This window comes from Myodes glareolus, chromosome 8 (genome assembly GCF_982192425.1).
Source record: "Myodes glareolus chromosome 8, mMyoGla1.1, whole genome shotgun sequence".
Taxonomy (NCBI): Eukaryota; Metazoa; Chordata; class Mammalia; order Rodentia; family Cricetidae; genus Myodes; species Myodes glareolus.
In genome coordinates this window covers 110,264,334-110,283,265 of record NC_142033.1, presented here as the reverse complement: position 1 = coordinate 110,283,265, position 18,932 = coordinate 110,264,334, and the positions used below count along the sequence as shown (strand labels likewise).

The following is an 18,932-nucleotide window of genomic DNA, read 5'->3' as shown; positions in this document are numbered from 1 at the left end:
TGTGGGAGTGGCCAATAAATTACTAGTACAACTTAAGGTCCACACCACAAGAGGGAGCCTATGTGTAATCTCGCCTGAATGTTCAGGAGCCAGAGGCAAGATAGCCCAGAACCCCCTGATAGAAACAAATACAACTAGAAAAAAAATTAGTCAATGAAATGATTCCTAATAATATCCTGCTGTACTCATAGACTGGTGCCTAGCCCAAATGTCATTGAAGGGGTATCATGCAGCAGATATAGAGACTCACATTCACAAAGTAGAGCCAGGAAAACCCTGCAGAAATGGAGAGGGAGGTTTGTAGGAGTCAGAGGGGTAGAGGATACCATAAGAATATGACACAAAGAATCAACTATGTGAAGCTCATTGGGGCCTCAGAGACTGAAGCAGCAACCACAGACCCTGTATGGGTCTAAGCTAGATTCTCTGTGTATACCTTACGGTTGCATAGCTTGGTGTTCTTGCAGCAGTCCCAACAGTGGGAGGGGCATGTCTCTGACCCTTTCACTTGCTCTTGGGACCCACTTTCTCCTAGTGAGTTGCCTCCCCTCACTTTGATGTGAGGTTTTCTGCCTAGTCATATGGTAGCTTGCTGACCGTGTCCAGTGGAAAGCCCTTGGAGTCCTACTCTTTTTTTTTCTGGAAGGGGAAGGAAGAGGAATGAATCTGAGAAAGCAGGGAAGGGGAGGGACTGGAAGGAGTGGTAAGAGGGGAAAATTCAGTAAATATAATATATGAAATAAGAATAAAAGAAAAATTATAGCAGCTCACACTTGAGGAATTTTAAGATGTTGAAAATGTTAATGCCCCCGTATGGCTTTGATTTAGACTACATGGATTTTCAATTATGAGATGGCTGTGAGCTTGTAAAAACAAGGAAAATAATGTAATGGTTAAAAAGTAAAGTGTTTGGGTATCAAGTTAATAAGGGATGGAGTGTGATACATTAATTTTTTCATTAGTAGGAGTTAAAGTCACCTAAATAGCCTGATTCTGAACACATCTATGAGGGAGAATTAAAATTAAGGTTGACCTCTGGGAATTTCTGTGAAGGATTGTTTTGATCACAGTAATTGAGGAAGGAAGCAGTGCCCAACATGGGCAGCAGCATTCCCTGAGTTGGGATGCTGGATTATATAAAGGGATCTGCATAATCGCGTGCATTCACCACTATCTTCTTTCCATTTATGAATGAAGTAGGGCCAGGTACCTCTAGATCTATTTGCCTTGACCTTCCTGTGACTGTGACTATACACAGTTCAAGACCTGTAAAGTAAAATAGATCCTTTCTCCCTTAATATGGATTGGTCAAAAACTAATTAATAAAAATTTCCTTAGTACATAATTGAAGAAGTATTTTTGTTTATCGGAAATAGAGAATTTTCTTACTTCTATTTAATGTTCCTGATTACAACCAGGTGGTAGATATGGAGAATTTTATTTTCTGCATTTGTATGTTTTTATGTTTTTGCTTGTTGGTCTTGGTATGGGAGCCAGGTCTTCCAACATTCTAACCAAGAATTCTATCTATGCACCACAGTCAGACCCATTGCCATATTTTTCATCAAGTGTTTCTCCCCTAGAAAATGTTGCAATGGAAAAAGCTAATTCTGTTACATTCTTACTTGGTGTCCTTAAGTGTAGAAACTTCTTTATTGAGGGAAGAAAGTTTGCTTCTCAAAATCCATATTGTTTGAAAGTAGAACACCAGGTTGATCTGTGGAGAGCCATGAAAAAATGAGTAAATGAGCTGGAGTTTTCTTTTATGACCCTTTCTTCATAAAATACAACTTTGATTGGCTCTGAGACTCATTCCACAGCCAATTCAGGCCCCACATAGATTCCATGCGTATTCTCTGAACAATATATGTGCAGTTGCCCCCACTTCTTATTTAGTTTCCTATATGTCTTTCACTCAAAATAGGACATTTTGAAAGTAGAAAGATTTCATTCCTGACTTAGGCAAAAGGCATTAATTATGAAGTTTCTAGAAAATAGGAAAACATCGTGTACAGAGTAGCTGAATGTTCGTTCAATGTTTCTGCATGTACAAATCAACTAATGAACCAACTAATCTAGAACTTTAAAAACAACCCATGGTGGGCTGCTATATTATATAATTTAAATTGCGATAAAGAGACCAGAAAGTATGTAAGAGATGAAGGATGGGGGAGGTGCTGGGAAATGTTGTCATCTGTGTACGACTTCCTTATCGTATTCATGGACTCACAGCCGTTGCCGTTATTCACACAAAATCAAGCCTCCAAAAGCTCTAGCATGGGTGAGAAAGAAACTGTGGCAACTAAGGAATGAGAGGCCTTGATAGATAGGATAGGAAAGAAACCCAATACTCCTTTTTGTGTATAGCCACTGATAGGCTTTGCCCTACAACCATGCACACATGGGCTCTCTTAGTTAGACTTATTTGGATCTGTAAATAAAAGAAGAGGATGTAAACTTGGGAAGAGAATTGGATGATAGAAATAGGGGATAAATAGAACCATAGTTCCTTGCATACTTGCATAAAATCCTCAACAATAAATTTGAAAAACCAGCTAAGGGAGATGAGCAAACGAGGGATGTGTGAGTGATGACACTACATTTGGGACACGGGCCTTCAGCCTGCGCTCTGGGCTCACACCTTCACTCAGTTCCACTTCAATAGCTAGGAATGCATTCTATCATTGACCGAGTAGAGGCACACCCACTAACAACAGAAACCTACCAAGATAATGGCTGCTACTGGCCCCAAGAAGCTCCAGATGAACGCTTTATGAAGGCTGAGCCAGCAGCTGTGGATAGGAAGTGAGAATTAGTTGTCTCTCTCACTATACGAGTTGAACACATGCCCTGAAAGTATGATCTAGCACTGTGCAAAACCATTATCTCCAGCCTGGATTTCAGAAGTTCTTGTCTGACGTGAACTGGGTGCAAAAACCATGAGCTTTCTCAAGTCTGAAGTAGGAAGTGATTAAATCTTTGGAAAGATTAAATGACTGGAGAAACAACAGGGTATTTAAAACTCAGTAACTGTCATTTCTTCATAGTTTTGGGTTATTAATTCAAGATCTTATTTCTTCTCCATTAGACTTTTGGTAATTTCTCCAGTATATACAAGATAACTCTCTAGGAATTCTGAATGTCAAATATTTAAAACAATTTTTGCAAATCATTTATCTTAGTAAGATTGACTCCATCTGTAAACATCTCTCTACAGTTCTCCATTTGGTCTGAACTTTTTTCCTGGACATTCCTGAATTTTCTCATCTACAAACTGAGAAGTAAGGGTTAAGTGGGATGAAACACATGGAAATTTGAGGGTAAAAGTCAAGACTCTATAGGTGTAGTTTTTATAATGACACTGGTAGCTATATTGAGGCAGGCAAATCAATAGTTAACTCTAGGCTAAATCAACTAGACAAAATTAAATACATTTCATATACAAAAATACAGTAAACATCCACTCTAAAGTTGTCTTCTTGGTTTGAAAATTACAACTATGTAGCAAATGCAGCCATCAACTACTCATATTTTGTATGTAGAATCTTACTGGGACTCAGTTGCACTCTTTCACATATCAATGACCGCTTTCACCAAAGCAGTGTAACATGAAGTGATTTCTCCAGAGACACTTTGGTCTATAGACCTAAGATATTTAGCATTTGGCCCTTTATGCAAAGAATTTGACTGCTCCAAATCTTGTACACCATTTAGTTGCCAAGATTATTCTGATTGTAGGGTTCTTCATGGAGTTATAGGAGAGACACACAAGCAGTAAACCAGCCTTTAGTACTTGGCATTTTTCTTCTCATTGTTATGGTCATTCAGGGGATTTCTGTTAATATCTACCTACTGTTTAAGGTTCTTGGAGAATATAATCCATGGGAATTTAGTGTGAGACTGTGGAATTACTTTAACCATTCCTTAATTTCATGAAGTTGGGTTCATTTTTTTATGTCTGTAGGTTCATTTGTTAAAGGAGCTCTCATTTTACCAAAATTCCTAATGTGATCAGACACCAGAGCTGCTGAGGATTTCCACTAGATTATGTTTTTAAGTACAGAAAATATGGGACAAAGGATATGGACCAGTTATGAAAGTGCTCTTGTTGCATACACAAAGAACCCAGGTCTTTGCAGAAACTTGGTGTACGGCTGAAAACCTGTGATTTCTTCACCCAGGAGATGGAGCCAGGAAGATGGGGAGCTCAAAGACATCCTTGACTACATAGTGAGTTCCAGGCCAACCTGGGATGCATGAGACCATGTTTCAAACAAACCAATCAAAAATAAGTAAATAAAACAGCATCTACTATTTATTTTGTCATATATGTTGGAATATATGTATATATATATATATATATGGCAAAAATTGTATCTATGAATGGACAACTTTCTATGTTATAGCCATGATAAATGTGAACTCAACCAACAATAACAAAACAAGACACTCAAAACCAACACTGCTGATGCTTGCAAAAGGCAGTAATATGCAGACAGACCGGTTTGAAGAACAATATAAAAAGAGAAGGTTAGTTGTCCAACAAAAAGTTTGATGTTTAAGTTACATTTACACATTTCCACCTTGCACACACGCTATACTTACTGGCTATGTGTTCCATAATTTTTGTGTCTGGCTATTGCAGACACAGCAACAATAAAGGCGGGGATTCCATAGCCTACAGGATACATGAACCTCTTCTTGAATCTTCCTGAGCTGCTGTAGTTGGCTACTTTGAGATTCCTCACAGTGAGAAAAAGGTGTAGCCCTTCCAAAAGCATCCACATGAACGAAGCCAAGTAGAGGTAGTGCAACATTCCTGCAATGAGGGAGCACAGCACCTAAGAGGAAAAAATGAGAGTGTGGGACAGATGCAGGCTGTACCTGTTCCAGTTCTCAGTACTGACTATTCACTGTGTGTTGACCTGAGATCTCAACAGGACTCTGTAACACTTTTCTTGAAGATAGTGCACATTGAGGCAGCCCTTTCTGTTCATTGAAATTTACTTTCCACATAAATCAATTATCAAGTCAGAAAATGCCAAGGAATAGATACTGTCAGAACATGCCTTAAATTGGTTTTGTAAATCCATACTCCTTTGCCCTGGAACTTTAACCAAAACTCTATGGCATGCGCTCTGTGATGCTTCCTGGAGGTCTTCAGGGGAATATACCTGCAATTGTTTATGCTGGGCACTTTCTTGAAAATAGACATAAAGCAAAGAAAACCAGCCTACACATCACAATCCCAGAGAACTTAGACAACAATGGCAAACCTAAGAGAGACATACATAGATCTAATTTACATGGGAAGTAGAAAAAGTCAAGATCTCCTGAGTAAATTGGGAGCATGGGGACCTTGGGTGAAGACTGAAGGGGAGGGGAAAGGCAGAGAGGAGAGTAGAGAAAAATGTAGAGCTCAATAAAAAACAATAAAAAAAGAAGATAGCCATTCATTGACTCTCCGTCCGTATTGGTATTATTTTCCTTGCTAGCTGAATATGTCTTACATAAAAGGCAAAAAAAAGTTAATCAACTCTTTGTTGCGGGATCTATATTTAGGGAAAATGAGCCCTCAGAACAACATTTACTATTTATTAGTGCTACATAATACAATAAATGTTCTCTCTGGATGAGATTTAATCATTTTCAATAGATGGATACCCAAGCTTACATGTCATAACTAAGATTATAATAGAAATAAATATTAGGAAATTGAGTTTTAAAATATATGCCTATTTGTGGTTCATAGGTATCACAAATACTTTGCAGTTGGAACTGTAACATTACTCCCCTGATCACTGTATGAATTCAGATCCTAAAATCAAAAACTGTCAAATACTATTTGCAAAAGGAAACATGAAATCTTCATCCTTATGGGGAAATATTAACAAGATATATAAAGAAAATAAATAAAAGCAAATACATATAAGAAACAAAACACTTCTTTACTAAGAAATTTTTATCATTACTGTGCAAGTGGAGACAGAGTTTTTACCTATTTTGTTTTATTTTATCTCATTTTTTGCTTTCTGGGTTTTCTTGTTGTTTGTGTATGTTTGCTTTGGGGTTTTGGAGAGCCTTAAACAGGTGAGGCAACTTCTCTATCAGTTTGCATCATATCCATCATTCAGAAACTGCTAAGGGTAGATTTCAAGTGTCCTTGTCTCAGAAGATGATAATCTTTAGAAAAATGAATATGCTAATTAGCTTGACCTGACCTCTGTTTATTCAGTGATGCAAAGAACCTTACCGAAGACCAGATATTTACTAATAGACAAATGTTTCTAGCTTCCTTCAACAGGAAGGAAGTCAAAGTTCAAAGGGCCACTTCTGGGAAGACTTCATTTTCTACATCAGCCTATGACAGAAAAGCACATACAATGAGAGTGAAACCCTTGTCCTTCTATACAGAAACAATATCAAAAATGAACAGTTGATGAGGACCACAACTTTTCTATATTGTTATTTATTTTGAGCTAGAGTCTCACTCTGTTGCCAGGGCTGGCCTCTGACTCACAATCTTCCTGTAGCTTCCAAAGTAGCTGATTACATGAACAAGCCCTTGCATGATTATTTTAATGGATGCCTATTAATTGAATATGGTCCTGTGGCATGTTACAGCACTTTAACATGTGTACACGCACGGGATGATCAAGTTAAGGTCATTAATATATTTATCACCCAGACATTTACCGTTTCGTTGTGCTGATGATTGAAATAGTAAAATGCATTGTTTCTGACTACTTTGAAGTATCCACTTAATATTCTGTCCCTCTATATTTTTGGGAACAACCCTTGTCATTATTATATTTGAGGTTAAGTCATTAACAAGTGAGGTTTGTGGTGCACATTCAAATACATGACCCATAACATAACTACCCTAAATTGTATATTTTTTATTACAGAATGTTCTAAAAACATATTGTTTATACAATCAGTTTGAACAAAATTATCCATGAAAACGGTGCAACAATTATATTTTCCTGCATTATAAAAGTGAGAAGTCACTTCAACAAGTTCAAACAGCAACCAGGATGAAAAATTCAGAATCACCCGCAAAGTGGGGAAAATCAACTGTCAGTCACTTCAAACCTCTAATCATAACCCTGATTCTGGAGTCTGGTGAGCTGTGAAAGAACTTCCCAACCAAGGGCTACATTACCCAGCATGCCATGTAGTTTGCTGTGGCCAAGTGGCAGGATTCTAACAAGCAGAGTATGAAAGGAAATTGTATGCATCCCTGGTTTGATGCATGTATGCTTCCCCTCTTAGCGGATATTTTATTTTAACCGTTTTCTATTGGGACTAAAGGGTGACTTCAAAGTTGCATATAAATAATGACAGAGGTATCACCGGAACACTTCAGATCTGTTTACCTGTACTCACAGATATTATGAAACTTAGCTGTGGCCTGGGGAGTGGCTCAGTGAGTAAGAGCACTTGATTTGCAATCATAAGGACATGAGTTCAAATTTCTAACAAACACATAAAAGTTGGACATAACCATAGATGCCAACAATCCCAACATAATGGGATTGGGGAGGCATGCACATCCCCAAAACTCTCTGGTCAGCCACCCCTGTCAAAATGGCAAGCTCCTGATTTAGTGAGAGACTGTATCTCACGGTAATAAGGGGATGCAATAGAGATAGGTGTCTGACAACCTGCTCTGGCTGCCATCACACCTGCTCACTCGGGTCCATGCACTACACATGTCCATGGTATTCTGGAGGGATGGTGCAGAAGAAAGGTGACAGACACCAGGAATAAGAACCACAGACACCAAGAACATTGTCAGGTAACATTGATGTTCGAAATGCTTTCAGTTCTGAAATGATCAAACATCCAAACTCCTTCAATTCTACACAGATAGAGAGCTGAAATTTTCATCATGCATTGGTATGGGAAGTCCTTCCGTATATATGTTGCTTTTGTTGGTTAATGAATGAAGAAGCTGCTTTCAGCCAATGGCTTAACAGGCAGGAATATGTATATATGTGTGTGTACATACATATACATGTACACACACATATATACATGTATATATACACATATATGCAGCACACACATATGCATATATTATATGGAAAGAGAGAGAGAGAGAGAGAGAGAGAGAGAGAGAGAGAGAGAGAGAGAGAGAGAGAGAAGGCAGAATCAGGAGAAGCCATGGAGCCGCCAGAGGAGAAAGACACAAGCCACCAGACAGAACCTTGCCGGTAGGCCACAAACCTTGTGATAAAATATAAAATAATAGAAATGGGTTAACCAAAGATATAAGAGCTAGCTAGCAATATGCTTAGGTGATTGGCAAATCAATGATTTAAATAATATAGTTTCCGTGTCATTATTTCGAGTCAGGACAACCGGAAATGAACAAGCAGCCTCCCTCAACAGTGCATTTCTTCCCAGGATCTCTACTGAAGAATCCCTCTTTCTTCGTGCTTGCCCAGGACAAGGCAGCTAAAACTCATAGGACAATGAAGTAGCTTGATTCAATCACCAACCTTAGGCTCGGTTCTGTTGATGCCGGTGAGAAAGAGGAGATCGGCCAGGAACAGGCAGATGGAGAGCTGCAGGTGCAGGGTCGTACTGGTATTCTGGATGGGCTGGCACAGGAGGAAGGTCACAGCCGCCAGGAACAGGCACAAGAGGGAGAGACTCAGTCCCACGTAGGTTATCACAGACAGGGCAGAAAGCACAGAGTCCTCCTGCAAGCCACAGAAGAACGCATCAGATTCTCCCTGTCTACATGACAGCATGAACATTGGGATACGCTCAGAAGCCTGGGTCTTGCCTTGTCTTGTTATCTCTTGTACCATCAAGGCTGAGATTAATGCTTAGCACATGCTATGCACTTAATAAATATTAACTAATTGGAGCATGCATGTGGAAGGACACGGCATGATGGACAGTGAATAATAAAATAGTTAGTAAGCACAGCCTAAAGTAAAACAGGGTAGAGGAAACTTAAATTATAGATTAAAAGCCACAAGTTTTAAACATTTTACAAGGCTGAGTTACTGACTGAAACCTGTGACTATGGAGAATTGGAACACTGCAGAATGGCTGTAACATTATGATAGCTGTCTTTAGCCTGTGTGTTGCTTGGCATCCTTCTGTATCTTCTGTACATCCTTTGGAAACACACACGCAGACCCCTAACTTCCACTAACCTAAGGTTCAAGATGTCATCAGCATCTCAGGTTGTAGCAGATTTCCACCTCTCTGATGTTCCACAACTGTGTTTGAATTGACTTTATCTATTATTTCCTTCGTTCTCTTACTATAAAAACATGATACTTAGAGTAATTCGAATTTGTTTCCCTGAGTCATTGCCAGCCCCAAAATAAGTATTTTTATTTCCTATGAAGTAGAAGCCTTGGTAGTTTTATTTCATGTTGATAGGAAGCCATTAGGTGAGGTTCCTTCACCTTACATTACCTGACACTTAGTTTACATCTAAAAGTCCTAGGGGCCGTGTGAACCTTTGATGATAACCAATTGCCTTAGTTAGGTTCAACCAGGGACATTTGGATATAACTATCTTGCAAGTGAAATGATGGTTCCAGTTCCAGATCCTCTAGGCCCCTACTATTTTGGGGTAGGCAAACTCCACTTCCCAACATTTGTTGGCTTTCCTTGATGGGATGTATTTACTCCAGACACACTTACGGAAGAGTCAGGATTTGCCCAGGTTTGCTTAACCCACCTACCTGATGTTTCCACTACTGTATTTCTTAAAATGATGATTTTGTGATGAGTGATGATTTTGCTTTCCTGTTGCTATGAAATCTTCAGGAAATATTATCACTGCACACAGCTGAAGTAAAATCACTGAAAAAGGCCATGTGTCGTATCCAAGTTCCACCATCCTTTAGTCATAGTAACTCTGAACCGTGTGTTCTGCAGTGATTCCAAGCATTTTCCAGGGGTGCTATAAGCCCCATATGCCCAAAATAGTAATTAACTTGCAAATACTGCCACCCAGACTGTCCCCATTTAACATTCAAAATCCAACACTGGTATTTATTGAGAATTTTTTTTGGCAATTCTATCAGGGGAGTGAAGCTACCCATGTACCTTTGTGGGGGATCCAAAGTAAAATGACCGCATTGGCTTGTGTATTTCATTATTCATTCCCCGGTTGATGGTGTACTTTGGGGATATTACAGAGCTTTTTGGAGGTACAATCTTTCCAGTTGATATATGTCACTCTGTAAAGGCGCTGAGGGTTTATAACTGTACTCCATTCCCCCTTCTTCCTTTTCTTTTTCTACTTCTTGTGTGTGAACAAAGTGTGAAGTCTCAGCTTCCTGATTCTGCTGTGGTGCCACACATTCTGTGCCATGATGGACTCCATCCCTTTGGAACCAGATGGCCAAATGAGCCTTCATCTTTAGATTGCTTTCAGTCACAGTATTTTATGACAGTCAGTAACGTAACTAATAAAACATTTGACAAAAATATGGCTCTCCTCTTTCATGGATGGACAGCATCTTAGACCAAGCACACAGTTTCAGGAGGGATGTACGTGGAAGAGTGAGGGACAAGGAGGGTGGAGGACACATTCCTAGACTGTTAGATCAGCTGACTAAGCATTGGAATCAGTCTTTCAACAGGACATCAGTAAGATAAGAGAGGTGGCAACAAGACCACACTCATTTTCTTAACATGGGTGTTTCTTGGAATCATCTCTCACCAAACTTATAGCCATTTAACTCCTTTTTCCAGATATCTTTTATAGACATATACTTAAGTGAAAATCACTTTCATGGTCAAGTTCTGTAAGACTTGATACCTCAAGGGACAGAGCCATGAGCACAGCAAAACTGGACAGGTGGAAGCACTTGCAGGTGGTGTAGGAGGTATTGGTGTGCACGTGAGAACAGCCCTGAGTAGACCAGCTGCCTCCGTCCTCTGATCCTTCCCAGTGGACACAAAGATGTTCTGCTCTTGGGTCAATGGGCTGCAAAGAAAACAGAATGAATTTGTTTCATAATTCAAACTTTATCTTTAATCAGGATATGTGACATTGACTTGCACATGTGATTTAATAGTTTTCTTTCTAATCTTCTTCTATAAACGTTCTCACTCCTCACCTTTCCTGTACCCTCTGTCTTTGCGGCACCTCCAAATTATAACTGCTCCACATAGGTTAATCTGACAAACACCAGGATGAGAAAACACAGCCGAGGACTTGTCACATAGATCTTGTTTCACCATTCACTTTCTGCCTCTATCTCGGAGCCCCGTGCATCGACTTAGAACTGATTTATCAGTTTCCTGTCAGTGACAAAATGACTGAGGGGCAAGAGTGAGAGATCACTGCTTGTAGAGAGATGTCAGGTGTCTTTTCTCAATCTCTCTTTCTGCTCCAGGCTCCTCCTGGAAAAGGCATGTCCCTCTTTCCTACCTCTGCCTCTCAGTGTTCACAGTTCCCATGACCCCATTGCCTACATAAGTTACAGCAGGATAATAGTTTCCCTTTAGGGAAGCACCCAGGCAGCTTAAAATTTTATTCCCCTCTTTCTTGAGGTACCATTCACAAAACATGAATATCTTTAAGTTGCAGGATGTCCCTGTAGATGCAGACAGTATGAAAGGAATATTAGAGCTGGTTATATTGACTGGTTTTGTGTGTCAACCTGACAGAGCTAGAGTCAGCGGAGAAGAAGGAGGTCCAGTGGACGACCTGCCTCCATGAGATCCAGCTGTAATGAATTTTTTAAATTAGTGATCAATTGAGGAGGGCCCAGCCCACAATAGGTGGTACCACCTCTGGCTGGTAGTTCTGGATTCTATAATAAAGAAAGCTGAGCAAGTCGTATGGAAGCAAGTCAGTAAATATCACTCATCCATGGTCTCCGCGTCAGTTCCTGACTCCAGGATCCTGGCCTGACTTCTTTTGGTGATGAACAGTGCTGTGGAAGTGTAAGCCAAATTTTATCACAGCAATTGAACCCTTACCTAAAATAAGAACCAAGCTATTAAGCATATCCTTCACATCCCACTTTAAATTTAGTGGCAATCTTGGAGATCTATTGTGTTTGAAATTAAAGAAAAAGAAACAAGGAATATGAGAAAGAGCAAAGATGGGATGTTTGGGGGGGTGTTGGAGTTATTAAAGAAGGAGGGAAATGAGGTAATTATATTTTATTTGAAAAAATGACATAGAGTGAGGATATTTTATGCTAATATCTTCTGAGTTGAAGCATTTCGTCCTTGAGATTCAGGAAGTATACAACTCAGAAGCCTCAGGAAATTCCTGAATCACAAGGCCCCATCCTTCCTTAAGGTTATAAAAGCTGTGAGGACTGTTGAGTAAAGGAGATTTTCACCTTTAGAACTGCCTAGAAGACATCTGGAGATCTCAGGCCTTCCAGGTTTCATGAATCCTCATCCATGCCCAGTTGGTCCTTTAGGTGAGGAACTTGTCTTTTAGACATCTACGCTCCTATGAGAAGCCACTCACCCTGATCCTAACAATTCATTGCTTCACTAAATTAGAATTTGGTGGTATAATTACTTTGCTCTGTTGTGTGTTTCCTATATAGGATAAATAGATGTTTATATTCATCTCTCTAGGAAATATGTCACACAACAGAATAATCAAAATACATTAACGTGGGGGCCTGATTGTAATCTTAATACATTATATAAATGCAAGAAATGCAAAAAAATTAACCTATTATCTTATATAGTTAATTTGTCTTAACAAAAACATTTAACCATCTCAAGATTCACTCCTATTATGCTAAGTCACATTAAGTATCCAAAATGTTATAACTTAAATTTTGTTTTTTGTGGTCCATGTTTTCCCATTTTCCACAAAAACACATCTCCTAGTAGGCTCTACTGTACAGAAACCATGATTTCTACTGTTTAGGCTTCCAGTGTGAGTGAGATCGTAAAGGGTTTATCAGAGCAGCCTTCAGGGCTGGCACTGAAAGGCAAGGTTATTTTCTTTTCTGCTTTTATGACTACTTTTGGAAGAATATTATAATCACACCATTTCGCCTGTGTTGACTTTCACCTTGATAAAACCCAAGCACTTGGGCATATGTATGAGGGTTTTTTCTTGATTGCGTTATTTAAAGTTTGAGGTCACGCCCTACATCAAATTTATTTGATGTCAGAAGACTTCCTCCTAAATCGGAACCACACCTTCTTGTGGCAGCCAACATCAAAAGGACATGAGAAAGGAAGACACTGCTTTCTGGTCGTTTACCTTCACTCCTGCTCATAATTTCACAATTTCATCTACCCCTTGCTGGTGTTATACAACTTCTTTATGATTCTGATGTAGACCGCAGACCACCAGCTCTTCAGGAAACTCCTGGGACTCTATCACAAACTGGGACTGCTGAGGCATCCAGTCTCATGGACTGAACAAGTAATTGAACAACTCCTTAGCCTTCCTATCATTCTATCATTTCTGTTCTGTTAAAGAACTCTGACTAATGCGTACCCTTCTCCTTTCCTCCCTCCAAACACTCCCGCTTCACCTTCCTTGCTACTTTTTGAATTCCTTTCCTTTATTAATATTGCCATCTCACGTCTGTATATATGTTTTACTAAATACAGCCTGTCAGTTTACATAATGCTGCTTGTTCGGTTATTTTCAAATCTGACCATATGATACTATATAACCCAAAGTAACTTGATATTTTATTAAATTTTTAAAATTTTATTTATGTGTCCTTCACTAAGGGGATGGAAGTATTTTACCCCTGATTGGCTACTGTGGCTAAGGTTACTGGAATCATTGAAGTACAGTTGTTTTCCGGAACATTGGTTTACATCCTTTGAATGCATGGAATAGGGGGGTTTATGGATTTCATTGCCATTTCTTTTCTTGTTTTCTCACGGGTTCAATATTGCTACACTAAATAGTTATATATTCCCAACTACTTTATGCAATGATTCTCTTTTTTCTACATTCCCATCAATACACACACTAGAAATCATAAAAATGTGTAACACATGAAATGTCCTCTTCACAATTCCATATGTGTGTAAAGTATATTCTTATTAGTGTGTTCCCTCACACGCTTTAATCTCACTCACGGCCCACAGACCCTAGCGTGTAATAATTCCTTTTCCAACTTTAATGTCTCTTGTTTTGTTTCAATTACCACTGAATTTAAACAGGAGCATCTGTGTGACCAAAGGCTTGAAGTACCCATTTGAACCAAGGGCCTAGTGAAAACATTGTCTTCTTTAATCGAGTCCTTCCACATTGGAAGATGGGCTGTGGGCCCTTTCTCAACAATGACTGATCAACTGTTGCTATGGAAATACAGATAACAGCAGCAGTGCAGTTACAAAGAATTGAAATTTCTCAACAGTTTGCAATTTCTTTTATTTTTTGAAGATTGCAGTTAGATCCCATCCCTTTATAGACATTTAATTAAATCACCTGTCACTTTGTATACTCCATAGACAGGATGATCTCCTAGAATTTAAGAGAATTAATTGCTATTACAGAGGACCCAGGTTTTATTCTCAGCCCCTACATTGTGTCCCATAACTGTCTCGAAGTCTAGTTATAGGAGAACTGATAATAATCTGTCTTCTTAGGGAACTATATGGCCTTGTACACAGACATCCGTGCAGGCAAAATATTCACACACATGCAATAAAAATAAACTTTTAAATTGTTTTTAAAGGATACTTTGAGAGTAAGCTCACCTGAGTATTTTGTAAGGTCAGGACTACAGGTTCAGATAGGACAGGTTTGACATCTGAACGAATGGCAGCACTCACAATAAGAGAGTTCAGTTTTACTTCCGTGACCCCTTCTTTGTTACTAAAATATGATCCATTCAGAAACTTCCCGAGGGATTGATATGCAATAAGAGCAACTGCGGTCTCATCTGAGAGAAAAAAAAATTACATTAGAGATTTTTTTTTACTATACAAAGAAAAAGGTATTTATTTTGTTTCCTGATTTTGTAAGGGAAAGACTTCGAATATGACCGCGGTGATGATTTCCCTGCTGTGGAGTCCTGAAAGTAAGGAGAGCATTGCATGTTAAAGATTTTTTACACAAATGTCTTACATGAAGTAAACACAACATGTTTTTGTAAAATTACCCATGGGCATCCATTAAATTCACATATAACACATTCTAAACAGTTTTAGGCATGGAATTTCACACAGATGATAGGGGTTTTAGCCAATCACATTCTGTTTGTGGGGCATGTCACCCTTAGGCTAAAGCTTGCCTATAAACCTGGCAAGTGCGCTCCCGTTAGCTCTCTCTCGCCTGGTTCCTGCTTCAGGACGGATCGTTTGGATTCTGGTGTAAACTGGTGTAAGTCTTACTTCTGATTATTAAAGCTGTATATTTTGTTTTAAGATAGTCTGGGGAATTTTCATTACCAATCGCCCTGCGGCATCACACAGAGACACACACAAATGTATATATGCACATATCTGTACACCCAGAGTAGGAGGGATTGTGAGGGGTGACACCATGTCCTGGCTAATGTTATGACAACTCGACACAAGCTACAGTGACTGAAGAGGTGGGAGCCTCAGATGAGAGAATGCCTCCAAAGCTGGACTGTAGGAAAGCCTGTGGGGCATTTTCTTAGTGATCTCTGTGGGAGGATCCAGCCCTTGATGGGTGGTGGATACTTGGGCTGATAATTCTAGGTTCTATAACAAAGCAGGCTGAACAAGTTGTGGGTTAGAAGCCAGTAAGCATCACCCTCCTTGGCCTCTGCATTAGCCTCTGCCTCTATGTTTCTTCCCTGTTTGAGTTCCTGCTCTGACTTCTCTCGGTAATAAATGGGCTGTTAACTGAAGTGGAAGTGAAACAAATCCTTTCCTCCCCAAGGTTCCTTTGGTCATGGTGGTTCATCACAGCATTAGAAACTTAGCTAAGACGATGTATGTGCATATAAAATCATTGTATGATGTACATATATATAGATATATACACACATATAGGTACAGATGTGTGTGGGTGTGGGTGTGTGTAGAACATGGTTAGCAATTGCTTGTGCTCCAAAGGACAATAAGACTAAAGGAAAATGAATTACCACCTTATACCTCAAGGTTCCTCAACGTTATCTAAGTATTCATTCTCACTCCCTCTCCACTGTTTTTCATATATACATTCCTTTCCCTTTTATATCTCCTTCCTTCCCTCATCTTTTTCTCCTCTCTCTCCTATCCCTCATTTGTTGTTCCTTCTACTTTCCTCTCCCTTATTCCTATGTTTCCATGGAAGTAGAAGTTAATTTCTGTAAGCTAAATACATAAACTCCAGTTGTCCATGTGTTGTTGTCATTTTACAGTGTGCAGATGTTACTGAATTATAGAAATCCTGTTTTTGATTCTGTGTAAAATTGAGGAAATTGTATGGGTTTATTATACAGATATTGTAGATAATGAATTGCTTCATAATCCCAGAATAAAACTGATTAACACTATAATTATTAAAGCTGAGACATTTATTAAAGATAATGTCAAACCCAACATGCTCTGTCTTTCCATAGGAAGTTGGTTCTTGATCACCATATCATCTATGCCTGTATCTACAAAAAAAAAAAAAACCAGCAAACTTGAATAGTTACGATGGAGCCCCAATCCTATGGTCTTTTTCATGTGGTCTTTTAAAAGCATGAGTTTGCCAGGAAAGAGAGAGCAACTGAATGACTGCTTTAATAAAAACAGTCTCAAAATCTAAAAGGCAGTAAGGTCAGGGCAATGATTGCCCGGCACCAGTGAATTGTAGGCTGACAGACTGTCATACTGAAATGTGACAAGCTTGCCCTTTGTCAGGAAGCACAGCAGGACAACTCTGCTCTTACTGTAGTGTATGCCGCAAAATACACTGTCCTTGGGAGAGTCCCTCAGCATTGGCTCCAGGCGTGCCTAGTACTCACGTGCCTAGTACTACTCAGCCAAGGAAGATCTTTTCTACCTACTGTTGGAGTCCCTCTCCTTTAGACAATGTGAGTGCATGCCCCTGGGCCCAGTTACTAAAAAGGAGAAACTCTGTAGTAAACCTACCACCTCTGTTCTTGGTTTCATTGAGAACACTATTGCAGTCAATCTTCATTGTGTTATTTCCAGCTTCCAGTAGAGTCATACTTTTGCACCTCTTGGTTTCATACACTGCAAGTAATAAAAAAGTCAGTTCTTCCACACGTATAGCAATAACAATAATAATAATAATAATAATAATAATAATAATGAAATACTTGCTGGGAAATTTGTGGTTTATACACTTTTCAACATTCAGGCAAAGTTGAAATCACTAAGAGGGTGATTTATTTGCAAATCATTAATCCTCTGTAAAATGTCTCCTGATAAATTCCACATGATGAAGACTTTGTCATTAGTTGATGGTTATTGAAAGGTGATTCACTGGATCATGAGAACTAAGTTATTCAGTTGATTTATGTGACAGGAGAATAGGGGCTGGAGAGAGCTACATCAATACCAGCATATGTAAGAAGCCAGATTGCAAAAAGGATTGGACACCTTTCCCCTTCTGGGCATTTTCCAAAAAAAACGTGCACTATGCACCCTTTGCACAGATAGGGTCATGCAAACATTCGACACTATGTTATGGGTCCCATTACTCAGGACTTTGGAGATTCTCTTTGAGGCCTCTAGCATCATTAGTTTATAATTGTATTCACAGATTAATAGTATTTTTATAAGATGTTAAAAACTAGTGGGTAAGTTGAAGGAGATAAGCCACTGTGGATTTGCATTTTAAAAGAACATCTTGCTGGGTTGTGGTGGCCCATGACTTTAATCCTAGCACTTGGGAAACAGAGGCAGGCAGATCTTTGTGAGTCTGAGGCCAGCCTGGTCTATAAAAGCTAGTTCCAGAACAGCTGAAGCTGTTACACAGAGAAACTTTGTCTTGAAAAAAAAACAAAATAAAAAATTTAAAAATTAGAAAAAAGTGTCTTGTCCCTTGTTCTTTCTGTCTTCTGCTCAGTACATGGTAGAGTCATGATATTCTGTCTCACTACACATGGACCCACGTCATATTGACTTTGTCAACAAAGCCAAATGGAAAACTAGGACCCAACCACACCCATCTCTGTCAGGTAAATCTTTCATACTTGAAGTGGATTTGCTCAGGTATTCTCTCATTTTGTTAAAACATGATTAATTCGCAGAGGGCCATCGGAGGGGTGAGTTTGCTTCGGGCCCACGGCAGGAGCCCGGCGAGGAGGAGCTCGGACTTTCCCCGACCCCATAGACTCCCAGGTCAGCCTGCACTGCTGGCTCCATCCTGCTAGCGCCCCCGCCAGCCATCCCAGCTTCCATCCAGAGGGTCACTGGAGGGGTGAGTTTGCTTCGGGCCCACGGCAGGGGCCCGGCGAGGAGGAGCTCGGACTTTCCCCAACCCCATAGACTCCCAGGTCAACCTGCAGTGCTGGTTCCACCCTGCTAAGCTCTACCGCCTGCCATCCCAGCTTCCATTCAGGTACAAATTCCTATATTTCTCCCTTCCCATTGGGGCCATAAAATTTCCCCAGCTCAGCTGCCTTGCACACTGGGCCTGCTCTGTAGGCACATCCCGGAAAGAGGGAGTGCCTGTGCTTCAATAGCCTGCCTGAGGAAAGGTAGGCATTCTATCAGTGAATTCCCTGCCCAACAAGGGAACCTGACCCGCTACCAGAAGTTCCAATAGAGAGCATTTGAACGAAGAGATGGGCAGACGCCAAGGCAAGACCTCCTCCAACAATCTGAAAAACAACATGAAAACACCAGATCCCAACGACCCTACAACAGAAGGACTTGAATACTCTAACCCAGATGAAGTGGAAAAAAGTGCCATTATGAAAGCAATAGAGTCCCTTAAACAGGATATGAATAACTCCCTTAAAGAATTGGACGAGAAGTATAACAAAAAGTTTGAATAAATGAGTATAGAAATGGATGAGAAATAT

The 18,932-nt window shown here is 39.7% G+C and overlaps 1 protein-coding gene across 4 annotated transcripts in view; it reads right to left on the bottom strand.

Annotated features, from left to right (window-relative positions):
* The window catches only part of LOC146893994 (adhesion G protein-coupled receptor E4-like), an 83,538-nt gene that overhangs the window by 8,390 nt on the left and 56,216 nt on the right, over window positions 1–18,932 (bottom strand). For all 4 annotated transcript variants that reach the window (XM_087909457.1, XM_087909460.1, XM_087909459.1 and 1 more), the window contains 7 exons: window positions 17,029–17,133; window positions 14,695–14,879; window positions 10,802–10,969; window positions 8,508–8,711; window positions 4,606–4,841; window positions 2,726–2,792; window positions 1,626–1,717 (listed from right to left, as the gene is read on the bottom strand). In XM_087909457.1, coding sequence (XP_087765583.1) covers window positions 1,626–1,717; window positions 2,726–2,792; window positions 4,606–4,841; window positions 8,508–8,711; window positions 10,802–10,969; window positions 14,695–14,879; window positions 17,029–17,133 — 1,057 coding nt within the window. The remainder of the gene's footprint in view (window positions 1–1,625; window positions 1,718–2,725; window positions 2,793–4,605; window positions 4,842–8,507; window positions 8,712–10,801; window positions 10,970–14,694; window positions 14,880–17,028; window positions 17,134–18,932) is intronic.